The sequence below is a fragment of the Onychomys torridus genome, chromosome 19, assembly GCF_903995425.1.
Source record: "Onychomys torridus chromosome 19, mOncTor1.1, whole genome shotgun sequence".
Classification (NCBI taxonomy): Eukaryota; Metazoa; Chordata; class Mammalia; order Rodentia; family Cricetidae; genus Onychomys; species Onychomys torridus.
This window is the reverse complement of record NC_050461.1, coordinates 64171769-64196455: the sequence shown is the minus strand read 5'-3', so window position 1 is coordinate 64196455 and position 24687 is coordinate 64171769. Positions and strand designations below refer to the sequence as shown.

Below are 24687 nucleotides of genomic sequence, written 5' to 3'. Positions count from 1 at the left end.
ATTCTAGTCTCTTGCCTTCTCACTTGCTTTCCAGACAACACAGAAACTTTTACCAAATACTTTCTTGTGGTTCTAATCACTAGTCTAGAATACATTGTATGGCTACAATATTTTAAGCATACATATGCTCTAACAACAATAACTCTAAATTTGCATCAACACTGTACCTACATGAAGCACCTGAAACTAGTGGTAGGATTTTTCTTTTCTTTAATCTTTCTTTTTCTCTTTTTAACCAATAATAATTTGCAACCAATTCTTCTGAATTATAAAAACTATTTATAATCTATTGGATCTGAATGATTAAAGCAGCACAGCCTACAGCATTATAACACAGTTGCCATAGCTTAGACCCATAGGCAGTGACTCTCTGGCATGAAGCCAAACCATACATGGTCTGATTTGGGAGGTGGCCCCTATGGCAGGTCATGAGAGCCCCATGTACCAGCATGGGAGGGGATAGCAAACAGCATGATGACAAAATATTGCTATTAACCTCATATTTTCAAATGAATGAGAGCTATAGACTAGAAGTGAATCCCTGCCCTGGCCCAGCCCCTCCAGTACAGGATTACTGTAGGCCATTCCATGGCTATGAGCCCTGAGTAGCAGTTTTCCTTCATCCCCAAGCCCCATGGTATTCACCAGGTCAGGCACACTCTAAGCTCTGCAAGGGTCCCACCTGCTCTCTGTCTATGCCACTGCTCTCTGCCCAAGGGCCTGGCCCCAAATATACCAATGAAGGCATCTCTGGTTACAATATCTGGAGTTGCTCTTTCAGTTTCCAGCAGCTTTTGGAGACACAGGGTTACTTAGAAGAGCACACAGTTGGTCACATTTGTCACAACAACTGCAAGCATATTCTCACTGGTGAGTACTTACTAAAGATTATACTGAGTTTGAAGATGTCCTGGAGTTAAATTGAAAACTGTAAATAGAGTTGCAACTAGAAAGTACTGCATAAAACTGTTTATTTGGCAACTTATGTGATTTTAATAACTATTTGGGTAGACCATGGCATTGTATTCACTGCTCAGATAAGACCTGAGGGAAAGCTTAGGAAATGAATCCCAGGTTCCTAAAGTGTTGTGGCAGTGAGAACACTTAAGAAATGTGAACATCTATGGGCAGTTTACACGTTCATATAGGTTTGTGCTTCATAGGGCTACATCAGCCATATTTTCAAGCATGCAGTTGATGTTCAGCTTCTTTTTATAACTGGAAATTGTATACAAAGATTCTGGCATCATATTATAATTCCATGCTCCAATTGTAGTCCAGTCAAACAGAAACCACCTGTGGTCAAGTTGCTTTGATGAGGACAGAACAGACTGAATAATCATTTTGGCATCAAACTTGTTTCTAAGGGACACACTCTACTATCAATCAAGTGAAATATTGAACTGTATTACACTGGCCCTCACTTATTGTGTAGGAAAATAATATTCAACATAACAATGTGACATGAAAATTAACAGGTTAAGGAATAGCTCTGGTACTGATAACTTTCCCATGTACATATGAGAGCTGTAGATGAATTTCTAAACAGTCTTACTAAATAAGAAACACAGTGACAAAAATATAAAGGTAATAGTCAAAGAAATCAGAGCAATAGCCATGACTAGCCTTGGCTTACCACCATGCAGTAGCTTCCACAGAGAGCTTCTTCTTGTCTAACCTGTGTTTTTATTGCCTTCCTGTTCTGCCTTCTCATTGGCTCTAAGGCCAGTCACATGACTTCCTCATCACTGCCTGTCTATATAGACCTCCAGGTCTCTATGGTTGGTACTGGGATTAAAGGCTCATGTTAACATGCTTGGCTATGGCTTTGACCACACAGGGACTCTGCCGGCCATGTGATTGGGTTAAGATGTGTGCTACCACTGCCTGACTTGTGTTTTATGGCTATTTGACCTCTGATCTCCAGGCAACTTTTTTTTTTATTAAAAGACAAATAAAGTATCACATTTCAGAGAGCCTCAGTTGCATCGCAGAATAAATAAAATAATGTGTGTTGGCAGAAGAGGAAGATCATAGAAACTCCCTTTCCAGACAGCCTAGAACATTCAGAGAGTTAGAGATATCTCAAAAAAATACAAATAATAATAAGTCTGAGGAAAGACAGCTGAGCTTCTCCTCTGACTCCACAAAGAGAGAATCACAATGCACACACACAAAGAACATACACTAATGCATGTAAGCAGATGCACACTCATAAACAAATACACATATAAACATACACATGTGATCAGGCAATCACATGCACATAAACCTTCATACGCTTGCACACAAAAATACTCTGTATCTCATATATACACTCTTGCCCCCCAACACAGACTCCCCCATACTCTCTTTCTCTTACACAAACTTAAATACAATGGAAACTTACCCCTGATGAGGCTGCACTCAAATATTTGAGCCCATGGGATCCATTCTTATTTAAACTGCCACACACTGTGAGAAGAAATATTTACATAAAATAGATTCTGGTTAAGACAAATAGAGAATTCATGTGCTTCCATTTGTTTGGCTATTTATCCTTGTGCTTTTTCCAGTTTTGGGCTGAAAAATTCATGCTCTTACAGTCCCTCCTCTTTCTCAACTATTGAACACATCGAGCTCCACCTGGGGCCTGGCTGAGGATTTCTGCATCCACTTCCATCAGTTATTGGATGAGAGTTCCAGCTCCACTGTTAGAGTGTTTGACCAGACTAGGTCAGATCAGGCTTTCTCTCTACCATTGTCAGCAGTCTACAGAGGAAGGCTGTGGAGCCCCCAGCTGGATCAGGACCTCTGGATAAGTGAGACAATTGAATAGCTTGAACTGTTTGGGAGGCATCCAGGCTGTGGGACCGGGACCTGTCCTTAGTGCATGAGCTGGAAGTTTGGAACTTTGGGCTAACACAGGGACACTTTGCTCAGCCTGGAAGGAGGGGACTGGACCTGTCTGTACTGAATCCACCAGGTTTAAATGAGTCCCCAGGGGAGTCTTGGCCCTGGACGAGATGGGAATGGAAGGGAGGGAATGAAAGGAAGGTGGGGGTGGGAGTGGGAGGGGGGAGGACAGGGGAACCCATGGCTGATGTGTAAAATTATAACACAAATATAATAATAATAATAATAATAATAATAATAATAATAATAATAAAGGCAAATAGAGAAAAAGGGAATAGTTGTTCTCACCAAGCTACCAGTGGAGTTAAAATTTTTCTCTGGATACATACTTTTATGGACTTTAAGATGATTCCTAGTCCCCTAATGGCTATGAGGATATATCTATGGTTGTAAAGAGATTGCTTTCAATGACACCTCAGAGAAGAGAAGTTGGGGTGGGAGGGGCATGATATAGCAGAGTTAACTACTGCTTGTGGCTTCCATTGACTGTTCAGCTGGAGAAAGCTCAGTGTCTCTACCCAGGTCCTAAACCTGGATCCTGGCAGCATAAGTGAGTGCACATCATTGAAATCATATCACAGTCACACAGGAATTGTGGTAAGCTATTGATAATGTTCTGAATGGAACATTCTAAACATCATGGATATCTACACAACATGTAATTTGATATGTCATTATCTTCCTTCTGTTTTGTTATAAATTGCCTGTGTTTGTCACTCACATGTCTAGATTATTTATATAATATCTTATAGGTACTATGCATGAATATTAAATATCAAAGTGTGTACAAGGTATGTAGTGTATCCTTGGCTTCATTCATCTATTGTAATTTGTGGATATGTTTCTCCTGGAATATGAGAGTCTACTAACTTTTTCCACACTGTAAACCAATCACAAATTCCATCACTTTGATATCAGATTTACTACTTCTCTTGTTTTTTGCTTTTTTAAAATATAGGTATTTTCTTATCAATTAGAAGAGATTCTATTTTTAAAAATTATATTCTACACATAAAACAATTGTATACATAGTTTATATTCAACACTGAATCTTTTTATTTTTTTTTTTGCCATCCCATCTTCATATCCTTAAGATGTTATAGTTTAACAGAATTTTATTTCAACAACCAAACCATTTCTCTTGTCAGTATTACAACTCTATGGATAAATAAAATCTCTTACATTATGATACAAATTAAATGATCTTTCGGGAAGAGACTCAATCTAAAGATATACAGTGACTATAATCTAGAGAGAATTAAGTCCAAATATCTACAAGCCTGGGGGATTACCAAACCATCTTATTTAGAGTTACAGCTGAAGTATTTTTGTACTTGTTGAACAGTTTGTAATATTCTGTAAACCTTTAACACACTTTACTGGAAGTGTAAGGTTATTATTTTTTTAAAAGAGAAACAGAGATGTTGACTCATAGTAGAAAAGCTCACAGTAAAAGTACTCTGATGAGAACTGTTCCTTTTCCCCACCATTCCCTATCCTGGTAATGTGAAATGGGAAAGTAGATACTTGCAGTTTTGGATACCTTCCATTTGAGTCCCTGAAGAAAGCAACCTTATAGGAAAACTCATAATCTATGCCTTAGGGAGAGATGTGAACTTTATTTTCTTTAGTAGTAAAACTGTAACTCCAGAGACTGACATAGATAACGTCTTCCAAAGATCTTGTTTACACAAATACAATGAAGTAAGTAGACAGGGGTATCTGTGTCTAAGTAATAACATGCTTGATTGTGTCAAGTCAATGTATGGGTATCAGCTTGTATCATCATACACAACTCTGCTTCTAACAAAGGTCTCTGATGCATATATTATACCATCTCTCTCTTTCTGGAAATTCACATTCAGTGACTTGAGTTCTAACTCAATTTGCTTCAAGCAACAGTACTTATGATTTTTATCAATGGAGCACAGTTTATCCAGGACAGGTCAATAAGTTTTGCTCTCTTTTGATATAATTCCATAGGTACCAATATAAACAAGATGAAGCCCAAACACATATTACAGCTTCCCTTAAAATGGCAAGAGGATTTTGCATTGATTTGTAGGAGATAAATGAATAAATAATTAGATACTGAACAAAAAACTATAAAATCTTTCTACCTATGATGCTATTATGTGATATTTCAATACCACAAGCAGGAAAAGATGAATTTAAACACAATGGAGTTATGACTCATAATAAAGGGGCCTAATGTGGGAAAGCACATAGAAATGATGGCTGTGATGTTCATTAGCCACCATCCACTATTATATAGAAGAGCATTCCAACCCTGTAAGATGGAGGAGAGGGCATAAAAGCCTAGAAAAGTGAACACCAGGACCAGGATGTTCTGGGTGGCTCTGGACTCAGGGGATGCACTGGTAGAAACATAAGTGCTATGGATGTGTTGAACCCGTTGCTTGTGCCTGTAGAGAATGACAACCATGCATCCACCAGTCCAGGCAATGATCACAGAAAGCAAAACTTCAGGAAATACAATGAAAGCTGTATACAATGAGCCCATGACTTCATTATAACCTACAGTGGAGCAATATTTCAAATCTTTTTTATGTGTCAGGTTTTTGCTATTCCCTTTGATATACAGATAAAAAGGGAAAATCATATTAATTACCATGAACAAGACCCAGCAGAGGAAAATGGAGAGTCCAATGGACTTTGGAGCTTTGACTTTCAGATGCTTCCAACAGGACTCATTCGGACTGATGGTGATGGTCTGATAGACAGTCAAGAGAGTGGTGGTTCCAATGGACATGTTTCTGCCAAGTCTTTGAATATACAAAAGAAGTTTGCAGCCAAAATCACTGATAAACCACTTCATCCCAAGAACCTCTATTGTCTCTAGCACACCTTTAGAAACAATGATCAAAGTGTTGGCTGTGAAGAGGTGTGTGAGAATCAAATCCTTGGTCTTTAACTTCTGTCCAATGTAGTAATGGATGAGATAGTAGAAAAGAAGAGAGAAATTTCCCAGAATTCCAACTGTGCCCTGAAGTAAGAAGACTATTCCTATTGCCAAATTCTTTAGGTCCATTCTGTCACTTAGCACTTTTCAATTATATAAATTGTTGTAAAAATTACTTGGTTAAACAAAACAATGAAGTGAAATTTTTATGGCTATGATGTAGGTGTGGTAGAATCATTTGTGCTGAAGATTGCAAAGCCAGTACATGCAACACACCAAGTCATTGCCTCACATAAAATTTATATTGGCAACAATAGTAACTCTTTGTAGGACTGCTGAAGTACTCAAGTTTATACACTCAGTTATTGAAAAAACAGGTTAAGAATGTTAGAGCTTTCATTGGATCTAATGTATAGATCATGATACCATCGCACAAATATAAAGTAGGAAACCGCAGCTATTTGTAAGAATTTCAGTAAGAAAGCATCTTACATAATGGAAACAGTGATCACATTGTAGCCAATATGTTTGAAACTGGAATTTTGTATGTTACTGGAAAGGATAGAAATTTACATGTCAAATATGGCTTTGCCTTCAAAATTCTCAATTCATACATACAATTTAATATCTAACTTCAGATTCTTCCATACTTTCTTTAATAGTGCCCACCCTCAGCTGATACTCACAATGCTCTGCAGCATTGTAAATGAAAGATCAAGAAATTCATAAAAATCATATGAGTGAAATAGAAATAAAATAGGAAAAATAGGAGTTTTTACATCATGAGCCCAATTAGGAAAAGCACAACATGGGTCAGCAGCCATCGTCTCTAACAAGCTAACACAGATAAGAACTCATCTTCCTCAAATCCCACCTCATCCAGTAATACAGTAGAACACTATTATCAATGACACAGTTTTGGATTGTACAAGGGTAAATGGCAATTTTATATTTCTATTTTTTGTAGTGGATTTTAGTAAGGGTCTCATGCTGTAATGTATGCTGGCCTGGAACTGTCAGTAAGTATCCATATAAGCCTCTGTATTCCTGGGTTTGTCATATCCCATGATTTTTTTTCTTGAGTTATATTGAGTTTCATTTGTGACTTTCAGTGATAGACATTTATATGTCCTATGTGACTTTTTGTTTGTTTTTGTTGTTATTTTAACATCTCCTATCACAAAAAATGAGAATTGTTCAAAGGGTTGTTGAGATCTGATTGACAGGAAGTGGGAATCTCTACAGTACAATTATCAAGTAACCAGAGGCACAGATCATGACATAACCATGAAAGGTCCGTGAATATACATGTGATGTAAGTTGTGAGTTCATTATGATGCTCATTGGAATGCCATCCAGAGCCTTTGTTATACCTATTTTGTTGGGAGCACAAAGGCCCTTACACCCACAGATTTCCAGGGAAACCAGGAATGCTAAGTGTGTAGAATTTTCCTTTTAATGTAAAATCCATCTATCCAGAAAGCTGGTGATTGAAGGTGATTAATTGCCTGGGTACCTATATTATCTGTTGAACCAGGCCATTTCAGTCTCTCAAAACCAAGACCAGAGATATCGAATAGTCTAAATGACACATTATCTATATAACCAGAGACACATTATCTATATAGCCAGAGGCTCCCCCAAGCTCCCACAACATAAACCAAGAGGTGGCTATAGCCCAAATGACCACTTTGCTATCTTAGTGAAGGACACCTGAACAGATCCTTCCTTAGGCTCTTGAGCTAATACAGACAGTATGTCTCCAGAACCCATTTTTTTTGGAAGAAATAACATGGAAACTGTGTTGCGTTTCAATCAAATTATGCTTTATTGTGCACCAGGGATTATATTACACCTGGACACATATATCCAAATCATATTGTGTTTAAATACACTGATATCAGACTTTTCAAATTTTGATCCAGGTAGATGAAGTCAGTCTGAACAAAGAGTTTTTTTCTCACCTCCTTGTATATCACTGCCTCCTTGATACCTAAAGACGCTCCTTCACTTATTGATGTATTACAAAATTTTATGATGTTTGATAACAAAATCAAATAAGGAAAGATATTCACCAGCGTACAAAATTTTACCAAAAATATCTAAAAACTCAGTATGTTTGGCAGCTTCTTAAGGATTACCCACCTGGAGGACTTGGCTGGACACACTGACAGCAGGATAGTGCAGACCTGTGAGGACAGAAATGAATGTTCACAGTCACAGAAAACTACTCCAACCTTATGAGCAAGCAAGGTCATGGAATCATCTTGAAATCAATGTTGAAGTGGAAAGAACCCTCCATTTGAGAGTTTGGTAGAAGAACTGCAATCCTTATTCTCTGTAGAGAAGGAAGAGATAATGTGAAGAGAGGGATGGCTCTGGATCCCCATTGACACTATGAGACATGTGGATCATCCCTGGTTACAATACCTGGGGTCACTCTTTCAGTTTCCAGCGGCTAACACTTGCTTTTGGAGACACAGGGTTACTTAGAAGAGCACACAGTTGGTCATATTTGTCACAACAACTGCAAGCATATTCTCACTGGTGAGTACTTACTAAAGATTATACTGAGTTTGAAGATGTCCTGGAGTTAAATTGAAAACTGTAAACAGAGTTGCAACAAGAAAGTACTGCAAAAACTGTTTATTTGGCAACTTATGTGATTTTAATAACTATTTGGGTAGACCATGGCATTGTATTCACTGCTCAGATAAGACCTGAGGGAAAGCTTAGGAAATGAATCCCAGGTTCCTAAAGTGTTGTGGCACTTAAGAAATGTAAACATCTATGGGCTGTTTACATGTTTATATAAGTTTGTGTTCCATAAGGCTATGTCAGCAATATTTTCAAGCATGCAGTTGATGCTCAGCTTCTTTTTATAACCGGAAATTGTATACAAAGATTCTGGCATCATATTATAATTCCATGCTCCAATTGTAGTCCAGTCAAACAGAAACTGCCTGTGGTCAAGTTGCGTTGATGAGGACAGAACAGACTGAATAATCATTTTGGCATCAAACTTGTTTCTGAGGGACACACTCTACTATCAATCAAGTGAAATATTGAACTGTATTACACTGGCCCTCACTTATTGTGTAGGAAAATAATATTCAACATAATAATGTGACATGAAAATTAACAGGTTAAGGAGATTGCTCTGGTACTGATGACTTTCCTTTGTGCATGTAAGAGCCTTGGTTCCTTCTGCACAATGATCTAAAAAAAATTGTATGATGGCACATAGCTATTATTAAAAGTCTGGGAAGGCAGAACAGGGAGATACTTGAAGCTCCCTTTTTCACCAGCCTAGAACAATGACAGTGTTATAAATATCTCAAAAAATTCAAACAAATATAAAAATAAAAATATGAGGAACTTTCCTACTTACCAAAGAGAGAACTACAAGACATACACACGTATACATATTCCAATGCATATAAACAGATACACAATAATAACCACATACACATACAAACACACACACACCATCACATAATCACATTCACATAAACATTCATACACTTGCACACAAAAATACTTTGTTTCACATACATACTTTCATCTCCATCCCCCCCAACACAAACTCACACATACTCCCTTTATCTCACATTAACTCTCAAATACAATGGGACCTCACCTAAAAAACACACAAAGGAGAATTTTAATTATACAGTTCACCTTGAAGGCTTATGTTTGCTAATTCCTTGTTCAAGTCAAAGATTTGTAAGATATCAAGATTTTGGAAAGACACCAAACTAAAATATATTCAGGTAGCATCATCTGAAGACAAGGAAATCTCATACTTTGGAATAACTTAAGATAAAAGAAAATGTAGGGTGCAGGTATAGCTCTGTGGTGGCATCCTTGTCTACCATAAACAAAGCTCTGGATTGTCTCAACATCCTGAATTGAAAATTCATCCTGATGTTGCAGTGAAATGAGAATGTTACTAATCCAGAAGACATAAAAGAAGATAAATTTGTCCCTGATGAGGGATGTGCATGACTCACAATTACAACATCACTTTCCAAACAATACTGTGTTTCCAAGTTCAAGAGGGAAAACAGTGTCATTGGTTGTGACCACTGACACTGTGAGAAACAGACCTAGATGGAGAGCTGCCTAGAAACAAGTTGTACACAAGTATGTTCACACTCTCTAGATTTCCAGGATTAAATGATTACTATTGTCCCAATGAAATTTATATTATTCACATGAAGCTGTTACACCAGAATCTGATTGTCATACTGAACAATTAGTCTGTGACTCATGTGAATAATGTGAAAAATATAAATTTCAGTGTCAATAAAAATCCTTCAACACCTTCAAAGTCAGATTTCTTGCTCATTTAGAATATTAAATAATCACCTGAGATTTTGTTGAATCATATTGGGTAAATGTAGGATTTTTTTTTTTTTAGTATGGGGGGATATCTTGTTTGCTCCTTACAGCAAATAAAATTTTCCCATCTCTTGAATGAAATTTCACTGCATCTGTTTCCACCCCCAAAATCCATTTCCAGACATGTACACTTACCAGATCTGCCTACTTTCTGGTTCTCCTTACCCTGTGGGATAACAAATGCTCAACTGAGTTATCTATGTTGAATGGTCTGCTTTATGGGCAGCCCATGACATCCTGAAATCCAGTCCTGTGAGACAAATAGACATCACAACTCTGAGATAAAGGTCTGAGACTCTGTGGCCTCACATTCCTTCTGAACTACAGTTTTCATTTCAATAGCACTGACAGTGATGGTTATTGCTTTGTGATAATTACTGAAGTTGATAAGTTTCTTCTGTGTCTCCAAAGAGGTAAAGTTTCTCAGGGAAGTTCTTAAATTATCATGTCACCTGAAAGACAACACGGAAAGAGGATGTTAACCATGTCAAAGTTTCATGTGTAAGAAACTTGCAAAGAGATTTTTGTGTTTTGTTGAACTAGAGCTTTCTCTGGGTTCTTCTAGACAAAAGGAACTAGATAATTAATTATCAGATCCAAGTTTTGTCTGATTTTACAGCATTCACTTGAACAGGGTTAATAAGGAATTCAGAGACAGCAACTAAATTGTATGCAAAAAGTAAAGCTCAATGTCATAATCTGCACCAGAAAACTTTACAACCATTCTAAACTGAGTACAAATTAATTCAAAATGATGATTTGCAAATATACTAAGAAAAATTCAAACATCACCCAAAATGACACAAACTCTGAATATAGTCTTATCCATCATAGAATTTATATGTAACTATTATTCACAAATAAATTCAATTGTTTGCATTAAGTATTCTGTAAGCTCAATATGTTTTCATTAAGTATTCTGTAAACACTGAGTGGTAATTAGAATCATCCATCATTATCTTTGCCAAAGAAAATGTAGAGCAGTTCCAGTTTCAGGCCAGTTGGCTGGCAGACCTTCTGCACACAGGTCAGACCACTACCATCCTCCATCAGACCCTGTAACCCATGCCCCACCTCCTCCAAATCCTACCCACCTTCCAAGACTGTAACTATTCCCTGAGAAATAGCCTGCCAGCACCCAACTGGACTAAGAGGCCAATTGGCAGGCAGACCTCTTGCAGACAGGTCAGATTACCACAATCTACCACACAGTAAGACTGCAGCTACTCCCTGACACAGAGCCCACTAGCAGCAGTTGGATGAAGAACTGGTCCCTAAGACAAAAGCCCATCAGCATCAACTACACAAAGAACTCCCACTGGATCAAGAGTATCAATCAGATCAAGAGAGGCTCCCTCAGACAGAGACACCACTTGCACCAAGTGAAGAAAGAAATGTGTAGACACCAGTGCAAAAATACAGTCAACAACATGAAAACCAATATGGCTCCATCAGAATGTACATCAGCAAGACCTGAACATCCCAAAACATAAGAAACAGAATATATCCACTATAAAAATGACTTTAATAAGATAGTAGAGATCTTAAAAGAGGAAATGAAATATTCCCTATAAGAAATGGAGGAAAAGTCAAACAAAAAAGGGAAAGAAAACAGTAAATCCCTTGAAAGTCAAGAGAAATCAATTAAACAGTTAACAGAATTAAATTTAAAAAACTGTTAAAAGTATTAACACTTCAAGTTTGCAAAACTGAAATGGAGTCAATAAAGAAAACAAAAACTGAGGTAATGCTGGAAGTGGAAAATCTGAGTAAACAAACAGGAACTACAGATGCAAGTATAACCAACAGAATGCAAGAGATGGAAGAGCAGATCTCTAGTGCTGAATATATGGTAGAAGAAATAGATTCATCAGTGAAAGAAAACACTAAAGCCAACAAAGTTATGACCCAAAATGTGCAGGAAATATAGGACACCATGAAAAGAGCAAACCTAGGAATAATAGGGATAGAAGAAGGAGAAGAATACCAACTCAAAGGCACAGAAAATATATTTAACAAAATCATAGAAGAAAAGTTTCCCAACCTAAAGAAGGAAATGCCTATAAAAATACAAGAAAGTTACAGAACACCAAATAGACTGGATCCAAAAAAAGTCCTATTGCCACATAATAATCAAACCACTAAACATACAGAATAAAGAAAAAAAATATTAAGAGCTGCAAAGGAAAAAGGCCAAGTAACATATAAAGGTAGAACTATAAGACTAACACCTGAGTTCTCAATGGAGACTCTTAAAGCCAGAATGTCTTGGACAGATGTTATGCAGATACTAAGAGACTGTGGATGTCAACCCAGACTATTATACCCAGCAAAACTCTCAATCAACATAGATGGAGTAAACAAAACTTTCCATGATAAAAAACAGATTTAAACAATATCTCTCCACAAATCCAGCCCTACAGAAAGCACTTGAAGGAAAAATCAAACCTAAGGAAGTTAGTTACACCCATGAAAACACAGGCAATAGATAGTCCCATACTAACAAATACCAAAGAAGGGAAACATACAACACTACCACCAATAAATAACAGGAATTAACAATAACTAGTCATTAATATCCATCAATATCAATGGTCTCAATTCACATATAAAAAGACACAGGCTAATAGAATTGATATGAAAACAAGATCCATCCATTTGCTGCATACAAGGAACACATCTCAACTTCAAAGACAGACACCACCTCAGAATAAAAGGCTGGGAAAAGACATTCCAATCAAATGCATTTAAGAAGCAAACTGGTGTAGCTATCCTAATATCTAATAAAATAGACTTCAAACTAAAATCAATTGAATGAAATCAGGAAGGACACTACATATTTATCACAGGGAAAATCCAACAGGATGAAGTCTCAATTCTGAATATTTATGCCCCAAATACAAGGGCACCAACATTCATAAAAGAAACATTACTAAAGCTTAAGTTGCACATCAAACCCCATACACTAGTAGTGGGAGACTTCAAACCCAACTCTCACCAATGGACAGGTCTGTCAGATAGAAACTTAATAGAGAAATAAGGGAACTAACAGACATTATGACTCAAATAGACTTAATAGATATCTCCAGAATATTCCACCCTTACACAAAAGAATATACCTTCTTTTCAGCACCCCATGGAACCTTCTCCAAAATTGACCACATACTTGGTCACAAAGCAAACCTCAACAGATACAAAATAATTGAAATAACCTCCAGTGTTTTATCAGACCACCATGGCTTAAAGCTACACTTCAACAATAACAATAATTACAGGAAGCCTACAATCTCATGAAAACTGAATAATGCCCAATTGAATCACCAATGGTTCAAAGAAAGAAATTCAATGTTTCCTAGAATTCAATGAAAATGCATGTACAATATACCCAAACTTATGGGACACCATGAAAGCAGTACTAAGAGGAAAATTCATGGCTCTAAATGCCCACATAAAGAAGTTGGAGAAATCTCACACTAGTGACTTAACAGCACAACTGTAAGCTCTAGAACAAGAAGAAGCAAACTCAACCAGGAGAAACAGACACCAGGAAATAATCAAATAGAGGGCTGAAATCAATAAAATAGAAATAAAGAGAACAATACAAAGAATCAATGAAAGAAAGAGTTAGTTCTTTGAGACAATCAACAATATAGATAAGCCCTTATCCAAATTAACCAAGATGCAGAGAGAGAGCATCTAAATTAACAAAATCCGAAATGAAAAGGGAGACGTAACAACAGACAATGAGGAAATCCAGAGAATCATCAGGTCATACTTCAAAAATCTGTACTCAAAAAATAAAAAAATAAAAATGGAAAATCTGAAAGAAATGGACTATTTTCTGGATAGGTACCCCATACCTAAGTTACATCAAGGCTGGATAAACCATTTAAATTGACTAATAACCCCTAAGGAAATAGAAATAGTCATTAAAAGTCTTCCAACCAAAAAAAAAGCACAGGACCAGAATGTTTCAGAGCAGATTTCTAACAGATTTTCAAAGAAGAGCTAATACCAATACTCTTCAAATTGTTCCACACCATAGAAATTGAAGGAACATTACCAAATTATTTTTAATGGGACTACAGTTCCCCTTATACCCACAACACAAAGATGCAACAAAGAAAGAAAATTACAGACCAATCTCTCTCATGAACATTGATGCAAAAATACTCAATAAAATACTGGCTAACCAAATGCAGGAACACATCAAAAAATTATCCACCATGACCAAGTAGACTTCATCCCAGGGATGCAAGGATGGTTGAACATATGAAAATATGTCAATGTAATACACCATATAAACAAACTGAAAGAAAAAAACCACATGATCATCTCATTAGATGCTGAGAAAGCCTTTGACAAAATCCAACACCCCTTCATGATAAAGGTTCTAGAGAGATCAGGAATACAAGCAACATACCTAAACATAATAAAAGCAATTTACAGCAAGCCAACAGCCAACATCAAATTAAATGGAGAGAAAGTCAAAGCGATTCCACTAAAATCAGGAACAAGACAAGGCTGTCTACTCTCCCCATATTTATTCAATACAGTACTTGAAGTTTTAGCTAGAGCAATAAGACAACAAAAGGAGATCAAAGGGATACAATTTTGAAAGGAGGAAATCAAACTTTCATTATTTGCAGACGATATGATAGTATACATAAGTGAACCCCAAAAGTCTACCAGAGTATTCCTACAGCTGATAAAATCCTTCAGTAAGGTGGTAGGATACAAGATTACCTCAAAAAATCAGTAGCCCTCCTATATACAAATGAAAAGGGGGCTGAGAAAGAAATCAGAGACACATCTCCCTTTACCATAGCCACAAATATTATAAAATACCTTGGGGTAACTCTAACTAAGCAAGTGAAAGACCTGTATAATAAGAACTGTAAGTCTCTGAAGAAATAAATTGAAGAAGATGTCAGAAAATGGAAAGATCTCTCATGCTCATGGATACGTAGAATCAACATATAAAAATGTCCATCTTACCATAAGCAATATACAGATTCAATGCAATCCCAATCAAAATCCCAACACAATTCTTCACAGACTTGGAAAGAACAATACTTTACAAGAACAACGAACAAAAAACATAGGATAGCTACAAGAAACTTATATAATAATGCAACCTCTGGAGGCATCATGATCCCTGACCTCAATTGAGCTCTACCATAGAGCTATAGTTTTAAAAGCAACTGTACCATGGAAAAAAGAAAGCATCTTCAACAAACGGTGATGGCAAAGCTGGATGGCAACATGCAGAAGATTGCAAATAGATTCATATCTATCACCATGCACAAAACTCAAATCCAAGTGGATCAAAGACCTTTACATAAATCCAGTTACACTGAACTTGATAGAAGAGAAAGTGGAAAGTAGTCTTGAACCCATTGGCACAGGAGACCACTTCCTAGATACAACACCAATAGCACTCACACTGAGAGTGACAATTAATAAATGTGACCTCTAGAAACTGGGAAGTTTTGTAGATCAAAGAACATGGTCAATAAGACCAAACAACAGCCTACAGAATGGGAAAAGATCTTCACCAACCCCACATCTGACAGAGGGCTGATCTCCAAAATAAATGAAGAACTAAAAAAGCTACAATCGAAATATTGAACAATCCAATTAAAAAATGGGCTACAGAGGTTAACAGAGAATTCTCAATAGAAGAATCTCAAATGGCTGAAAGGCATTTAAGGAATTGCTCAACATCCTCAGTCATCAGGGAAATGCAAATCAAAACAACTCTGAGGTACCATCTTACACCTGTCAGAATGGCTAAGATCAAAAACTGAAGACAGCTTATGTTGGAGAGGATGTGGAGCAAGGGGAACACTCCTCCACTCGTGGTGGTTATGCAAACTTGTACAGACACTCTGGAAATCAGTATGGCGGTTTCTCAGAAAATTTGGACCAAGTCTTCCTCAAGACCCAGTTATATCACTCTTGGGCATATACCCAAGGAATGCTCAATCTCAGCACAAGGACACATGTTCAATTATGTTCATATCAGAATTATTCATAATAGCAAGAACCTGGAAACAACTTGAATGCCCCTCAACTGAAGAATGGATAAATAAAATGTGGCACATATACAAAATGGAGTACTCCTCAGCAGTAAAAAAACAATGATATCATGAAATTTGCAGGCAAATGGATGGATCTAGAAAAATGCCATCTTGAGTGAGGTAAACCAGACTTAGAAAGACAAACATATAGTATGTACTCACTAGTAAGTGGATACTAAATAGGAGGGAAATGATGGCCAGACTTCTACCCACAACTCCAGAGATGCTAGCTAACAGGAAAAGACTCTAGGAGGGACACATGGATGATCCTGTGAATGAGAAGTGGATGAGATCTACATGAGTGGACTTGTTGGGGGGGTGGCAAATGGCAAGGAGTAGGGGATGAGAACATAGGGAAATGGGAGGGTCAAGCTGGAACAGGGACAGAGTGGGAGGGCAGGGAGAAAGATACCATGATAGATTTGGACATCATGGGAATAGGAAAAGGCAAGGTGCTAGGGAGGATCTCAGGAATCCACAAGGTTGACCCCACATTGGTCTGCTGGCAGTGGTCGAGAGGGTGTCTGGACTGGTCTGTTCTGGTGTCCAGCTAAGCAAATATCTTAGCTGTCATCACAGAGCCTTTGTCCAGTGACTGATGGAGGCAGATACAAAGATCCACAGCCAGGCACCAGGCTGAACTCTGCAAATCCAACTGATGAAAGAGAGGAGAGATACTGAAGGTGAGGGACATCAAGATCATGATGGGAAGATGTGCAGTGATGACCGACCACACTAGTGGAAGCCCATGAACTGTTGACTGGTGGCTGTTCAGCCCTCATGGGACTGGACTGGGCCCTCTGGGTATGGGAGATGTCTGTTTGGCTTGAACTGTTTGGGTAGCACTCAGGCAGGGTGATTGGGATGTGGTCTATGAACAGGCTTCTGGAATCTGGTGGCTGTGGTATGACACCTTGCACAGCCTTGGTGCAGTGAGAAGGGGTTTGGACCTGCCTAGGGCTCTGCTGACTCCCCATGGGAGACCTCAATTTGGGAGATGTGGGGAGGATGTTGGGCTGTGGAAGGAGGTAGGAGGGGGTTTCTGTGGATAGCATATAGAGTGAGCAGAAATTTTCTAAGTAAAGAAAAATGAAAAAAAATGTAGAGCTTTAATTTTTTACAATTAGAGAAAAAAACAAAAAATAGAGGCATAACATTTGCTGTCTTGTAGTAAGCATCCTTTTTTGAGGGTTTTAGAACAATAGAGACATAGAGATTTACAACTCAAAGAAGACAACTCTAAGGCTGATCCAATTTTAAGCCTTCATTTTCTAGAACTTGCTGAATTATGATAATTAAATTCAATAAAGTACAAATGTATAAAGCAGTTCTGCTCATGGTCTGGGTTTACTAGATTGAAAATGTTGTGGTTACTAGATGAAAAGTATCACTCACAGTCTTAGGAATTTGAAAACTTGGTGCCCACTATTTTAGCAAGGATTGGTTGGTACAGCTTTGCTGGAGAAAGTGATTTACTTTGCACATTTTCTGGAGTTGTTCTGCTTTCTATTGATGCGAAGATTTGATCATCCAGCTTCCAGTTTGTTCACTGTTCTTGTTGCCATGACTGCTTTATGTATCTATCTCATCATGAAGAACAGTCAGTCTAAACTCTAAAAAACAAGTAAACTCTCCCTTCTATATGTGGTGTCCAGTCATGGTGTCTCATCATCACAAAAATTGTAAGTAATACATAATTTTGTATCAAGGAGTGAAATTGTGCCATGTAGACTCTGTGTGGCTTTGGGGTTAATGTGAAAGAGTTTGGAAATTTGAATTGAAATAAACAACTGAATTCTACCAGAAGAGCATAATGAAACATTTAGCTGAAGCCTAGAAAATGTTAATGATGAGAGTAATGTGGACTGTGGAGGCTAGTTCAATGGGTGTCAGAATGGATCAACAACTTTAGAAGAAATTGTGGTAAAATCCATTTTGTGTTTTTCTGACTAAATCCTGATAATTTACATTATGCAGAATTTAGGAGTGATTAAAATATTTCCTTGGGCCGGGCAGTGGTGGCGCACGCCTTTAATCCCAGCACTCGGGAGGCAGAGGCAGGCAGATCTCTGTGAGTTTGAGGCCAGCCTGGGCTACCAAGTGAGTTCAAGGAAAGGCACAAAGCTACACAGAGAAACCCTGTCTCAAAAAACCAATATATATATTTTTTACTTTGAGCAATAATATTTAAGGCAGCACAACAGTGACTCTTTGGAATGGTTATTACTTATACCTCTTATGAAGTTGTAATGTGGAAAAGAGCAATTATGGAAGAAAGATACACATTGGAAAGAAAATGCACTGGAAAGCTTAATGCTACAGCCAAGTCATGGCATAGGCTTAAAGAGATGCTGTAATTGACGAGATTAGTGCCATTAAAGAGAAACACCCTGATCTTTGCTGGAATCATAAGTAGAGTGTTATTAAAGCAAAATTCCACCCAGCTTAGATTTCAGGCAGCAAACTGACAAAGCCTGAGTGGCTGCTTGCTCATCAAAATAATTGCCTGGACATATCAAAGATGGTGAGCCTTTGGTTGATGGTAGTGAGGGTCCACCCAAATATAGATGTCTATCTTGGCCTTTTCTTTCATGTAATACTATCATTAAAGGCATGAGAAACTCAAGGTTTGTTCTTCCTGAATATTTTAGGATTCCACTGAGGACAAGTGTTATATGGGAGGGAGTCCAGTTGAGGACATGGAAAGCCAGTACCTGAAGTTGTGAAAGTGGAGGCTGGCTAAATTGCAGTAGAAAGCATATAATTTGGATATGCCAGAGTATTGATATACTGAGCAAAAAGGTTTGCATACAGGGGGTAGAACTAACCTTAGAGAGAAATGTATGTTATGGGCAACAAATTTATATGAGTGTAGGGATTTTCAACCTACACTGCCCTGCTCAGTTTCTGTCTTGCTTTGAACCCATATTTGCCTACTATGTATGTACATATTCCTCATGATTAGAATTGAAATGCAAATTCCCTACCAGTCTGTGTTGGAATTATAAATATGAACCTTAATATTGCCATGGATTACATTTAAGAGTTTGCTTTTAGCCTCAAAAGAAACATTAGATGTTGTGTTTTTGAATGGTGTTATGGCTTTTAAGCTTATATGAATACATTTTGTTTTATAAGATGATCATGAGCCAGTAGGAGACAAGAGGACAAATCTAACTGAATGAGAAGTGTCTCAGCTTGTGAACACATGGTTTCTAGGTGATGGTGTTTTATCTGGATGTTAAGAAATATCTGAATGATGGAGACTCATAGACAGACTACACTAATAGGGGAAAGTTTTGAACATTTATATTCTGTTTTCACTCCCTCCCTTTGATTCCTGTGTGCGTATAACTGGAATCTCTTCAATTCCTATTCTGGTGACAAGCTGGCATCATTCCCATTCTTCATGCATGCTCCTTCTAGAAGCATCAGATTCAGTATACTATTTTTTTATATAAGGGGGCTTGGTCATGACATTTTATGACAACAACAGAAAGTAATTATCACACACACACACCTATATTCTCGTTTCCAAATCAATTTATTTTACTGTAATTGCTTGTCCTCCATCCCTATTTCACTAATCTTAGCACAAGATACATTGTGCTTACTCATATGGTTTGAATGACATTTACTCTCACACAAACACACAACACACTTGGTGACTAAATCCATGAAACTATCACTTTTTATGGAATTTTTAGAAGCTTTGTGAAGTAAGATCTATCTGGAAGAAGAGGGTAATTCTTGAACATGTCTGACAGACACAACCTTTGTCTCTTAACTTCTGGCAGATAAAAAGAGATCTTCCAGTGTTCTTGGATCATGACTTTGGATGTCAACTCTCTCTTCTTTACCTGTCTCAGCTCTGTTACTCTATCTCATAACTTTCTCCCTTGTGTCTAGTACTATAGTTGGAAGCTTCACATTCTTGTGTGCTATACAGGCAATCCACTCTACATGTCACAGACAAAAAGAGCAATACAAGTAAGAAGAGAATATTGGAGGTCAAGCTTTACTAGAAAAAAATGTTACAACCTGAGAAGAATGAGAACAGGTGATAAAGCTTACTAATATAAGCTTCCATATTTACAAAAGAACATTGTTAAGAGCTGACAGACATCAACATAAGAAAGATTACCTGCAAAATATACAGTTTGTAATTCTACTACTAGCAGTGAGACATGTGCATGACTCCCAATTCAACTAATATCAAACCTTTGTGACTCAGTCACAAAACTCACATGAGAACTAATCATAAATCTTCAGTGGGTACACACTATTATCTGTCATTAAGAATTGTGACATAAATGATAATAACAGGTTCTTTTCTGTCTCTCTTAACACTTAGAAGGCAACTATGATAAAGGTCAAACAGCCAAGGCACAATGGTTACTGAGAACTTTTGCCTACAGATTAGAGCAGCTGCAAACAGAGGGGGACTTCCTACAGCAGAATGTTGTGGCTTTCCAGGATCCATGAAGACACTATCATTTGAAGTCAGGAGTTCGGATTCACAAGGTACCTGTAAAATTCTCAAAGTTTTCAGGAAGTCCTGATGAAGATCCTTCATACATGTGAGAACACTGTTTGGTCTACAGTTCCTCAGGAGAGTGGAGTGAAGGCAGGTTTAACAGACGTTAATCCAAGGGTCATTATTCAGTAAATTAATTCAAAGGAAACTAAAGACTGTTTACTATGAAGATCTCTCAATAACATAAACTTTTGAAACAATATTTAACATTGTTCATCTTCTCATCAAGTATGCTGAAGAATGTCCACTATCTAGGATCTGTTTCTTCAGCATACATTTTTCTGAATAGAGTGTATGTGGGTACATTATCCCTTTTGTTGGTGTATTTCCTGCACTTATTACCTTAATATATTTGACACTATTGCTCTTCTCCTTGGTCACATGATTCCTTTATCCCTTTAAGTATATGAGATCTGGGACAGGTGGAAACCAACTACAGACCAGCCCAGTGCCCTGAGGGCAGGGACATGCCTCTAAGATGAACAGGTATGTGGTAGAGAAATGGCAGAGAATGAGAAGTGTAATAGTCCATGTGCTGTACAGACAATCAGTACTGAAGACAGAGGTGAGGAACAGCCTGATAGGGGTGGCCTAGCTTTCACCTGGGACCATGTGATGACAGGGCCTGTGCTGCCAACCAGGATCATGGTGATAGCTGTGGCCAAGATGAAGCTAAGGGCTGTGAGTGGGTTCATGGTTCGACTGAAGCTGGGGTCTGTGGCAATGTCTGCAGCCTATGATACCACCGAACCATGAGAGAGCTTGTTGCAATGGCCTTGGCAAAAGAGAGCTGGTCCCAACCCTCACAACCAGACTCAAGGGAGAGCTGCTTCCACACTGAGAACAGGCTCCTATTCTCCATGGTCCTGTAAGAAATTCTCTCCCCTTGCCAGCTGCTGCAACAAGAGAGCTGCCCCCACACATAGAAGCATTGGTCCTTCCCCTCACCATGTGCACAGGAGATCTGGCCCAGATGGTGTAGGAATGGAAAAGCTTGTCCAACCCTAACCTGGCAGGTTAGTCCCAGCAGAGACCCTTGCTGTCTACCTCACCTACCACTCAGTTCCATATCCAATTCCTGGAATTGGTATAGCATAATATCTACTGCATCTACACCTGCTGGAGTGAGTGAAAGGACACATCCTGCAAAACCAAAGCTGCAAGATCTCCATGACAGTGACAACAGCAGGAAATCCTAAATAAGTTTTAGTGAGAGTTCAATGCTGTTGGTATACTAGCAGCCAGAAAAATAAAACTAGCCTAAAACCTCATTGACATGAGCATTTGCAAGTGTTTGAGTAAAAGTGTATACTTCATGACACACCACAGCCCTCAGGGCTGATGAAGTAATTGTATATTATTTTGAGGGAAGAGACTACATGTTTCGATAATGGGCATGGATGGAATTGAGAAGGAGTAGGATTAGGGTACATGATGTGAAATTCCCAAAGAACCGATGAAAAAAAAATTTCAAAAAAAAAGAAAAAAAAAAAGAATCTGAGATCTAACCCATTTACTTAGCATCAATGAATACTGTTTAAGACTTCTGCACACAAGATATGCTTACACAGGGTAGAACATCATGCTTCATTTACTCCATCATTGCTCCTATAAGTACCAGATGAAAATACAAAACCAGAGAGTGTACCTTAAAATCACAAGTGGTTTCCACCACAAAATTTAATATTATTATAAACTCATTGAGATTTTATGCAAAGTATTTTTATTTGCATATTCAACATTTCTCCCCAAATTATCTCAAATCTATCCCTACTTGCCTAATCATAAAATTTAAAGTTATTTTATCTGTAAACATACCACATACAATTTGTATTCATCGAGTATTATTTAGCTTATGACATGTCCCTAAATGTGTTCAACCTATAGGGTAGCAACATTGTTGAGACAAATTGCTCATCTCCTTCTCCTAATGATTATCAACTGCCAATTATATTTCATGCAGTGATTGAACTTAATTTCTACCTGCTCCCTGCCCACACTGCTGGTATATTTTCTGGTTTGCTCAAGTCATGTGTATGTTGCCACACAATAACTGTGGGTTCAAATATATAACTAAAAAATACTTGAGTCATAAAATATAGAATCCAGGAGATAATGACTTGTATGTTTTGTCTCTACTGGTTAGCTTTCCTACAAGGTGCAATGCTTTCTACTGGAGAAAAACTGTAATCAATATCACCTAGCAATTAACTATGAGAGCTACAAAAAGATTTGCCTATAAAGATAGGCTCACTTATACAACAGTGGAATAAATATAGCAGAAGTAAACAATTACATTATGATAGGATATAAGGCCACTCAATGAGGAGTCCATAACTATAATAGTAGTGGCTGAAAATGTGGCTAGCCTGGCCATAGGCTATAACAAAAACATATTACTTCTCTTTTGTGAAATGATCTTACTGTTAATACATACTATAAATTGTTAGACTGATATTCAGAAGGACATGAGTATCTAAACTCTTCAATATAAAACATTAAAATGATACAATTTACATATTTATAATATTATTTCATTTTTATATTCTTTACCCAGAAAAACCAAAATCTGGAAATAATGGAACTATGACTTATCACAAAGGGGCTTAAAGTAGGAAAAGACATAGAAAAGATAGCTGTGATATTCATTAGCCACCAACTGACATTATGAGAAAGAACAATGTAGCCTTGTAAAATGGAGGAGAGAGTATTAAAAGCTAGAAAGGTGCAAACCAAGACAAGGATGCTCTGTGTAGCTCTAGATTCAGGGGAGATTCTGGGGGAGTTATGAGTGCTGAGTGCTGAGGATGTGTTGAACCCTTTTCTTGTGTCCATAAAGTATGACAATCATGGAGATGCTGGAACATACAATGAGCATAGAAAATACAACTTCAGGAATACCCAAAATGCTGTGTACAATGAATCTACTATTTTGTCATGACCTATAGAGAAGCAGAATTCAAAATCTCTTTTTTGTGTCTTAGTTTTGCTGTTTGTTTTGGTAGACATATACATGGGGAAAATCATATTTGCTACCATGCAAAGGATCCAGAAGAGTAAAATATATAGGCAAACATATTTTGGTAATTTGAATTTAAGATCTTTACAATAGGCATCACTGGGGCTGATAGTGATGGCCTGAAAGATACTCAAGAGGCAGGTAGTACTGATGGACATGCTCCTGCCAAGTCTGAGAGCATGTAAAATAAATTTGCATCCAACATCATTGAAGAACCATTTCTGCCCCAAAGCTCTCATTATCTGGTGCACTCCTTTAGAGAGAATAATCAAGGAGTTTGCTGTGAAGACATGTGTAAGAATTCAGTCTACAGTCTTTAAGGTGTGTTCATTGTAGTAAATGGATAGATAGTAGATAAGAAAAGGTATGTTTCCCAGTATTCCAAGTGCACTCTGTAGTGAGAGGACTATTGCTATTGCCAAGTTCCTGGAGTCCATTGTGTCATCCAGCACATTTTCTTCTAATTATGACAAAAAATTATGTCAAATCATGCAAATCATGAACTTTTTTTCACCTGTTATGCCTATGGAGAACAAGAGTTCAAGATTGCAAAGGCAGAGTGTATAACTTAACAAAACTGTCTCAAAACAAATATTTTGCCATGACTTTGAGTAAAATTGTTCAAGTCTATAACTGCTTTTACTTATGGAGTGAATTTCTAGTACATCTTTATATTTCCTAAAACCGTCAGCATTAATCATAAGACCATATTTCAATTAGGAAGCAATCACCAGATGTGTTCAAAAGAAAGAATTCTCACTTCTGCATTCTAGAATGAACTTTTTTAAACTTCATATTACTGGAAAAGAGACTTCAATCTGCAGCT

At 37.5% G+C, this 24687-nt stretch overlaps 1 protein-coding gene and 1 pseudogene across 1 annotated transcript; both read right to left on the bottom strand.

The window, feature by feature from the left end:
* Positions 1–5038: 5038 nt before the first annotated feature.
* Positions 5039–5947, bottom strand: LOC118570332 (vomeronasal type-1 receptor 4-like). The gene has a single exon (XM_036168716.1). It carries the CDS (start codon positions 5945–5947, stop codon positions 5039–5041), a length of 909 nt encoding a protein of 302 aa, XP_036024609.1.
* Positions 5948–23371: 17424 nt separating this feature from the next.
* On the bottom strand, positions 23372–24298 carry LOC118570331 (annotated as a pseudogene).
* Positions 24299–24687: the final 389 nt, after the last annotated feature.

What these genes read in the sequence shown, in the direction of transcription:
- LOC118570332 (XM_036168716.1), bottom strand. Translation starts at nt 5,947, where the DNA reads ATGGACCTAAAGAATTTGGCAATAGGAATAGTCTTCTTACTTCAGGGC.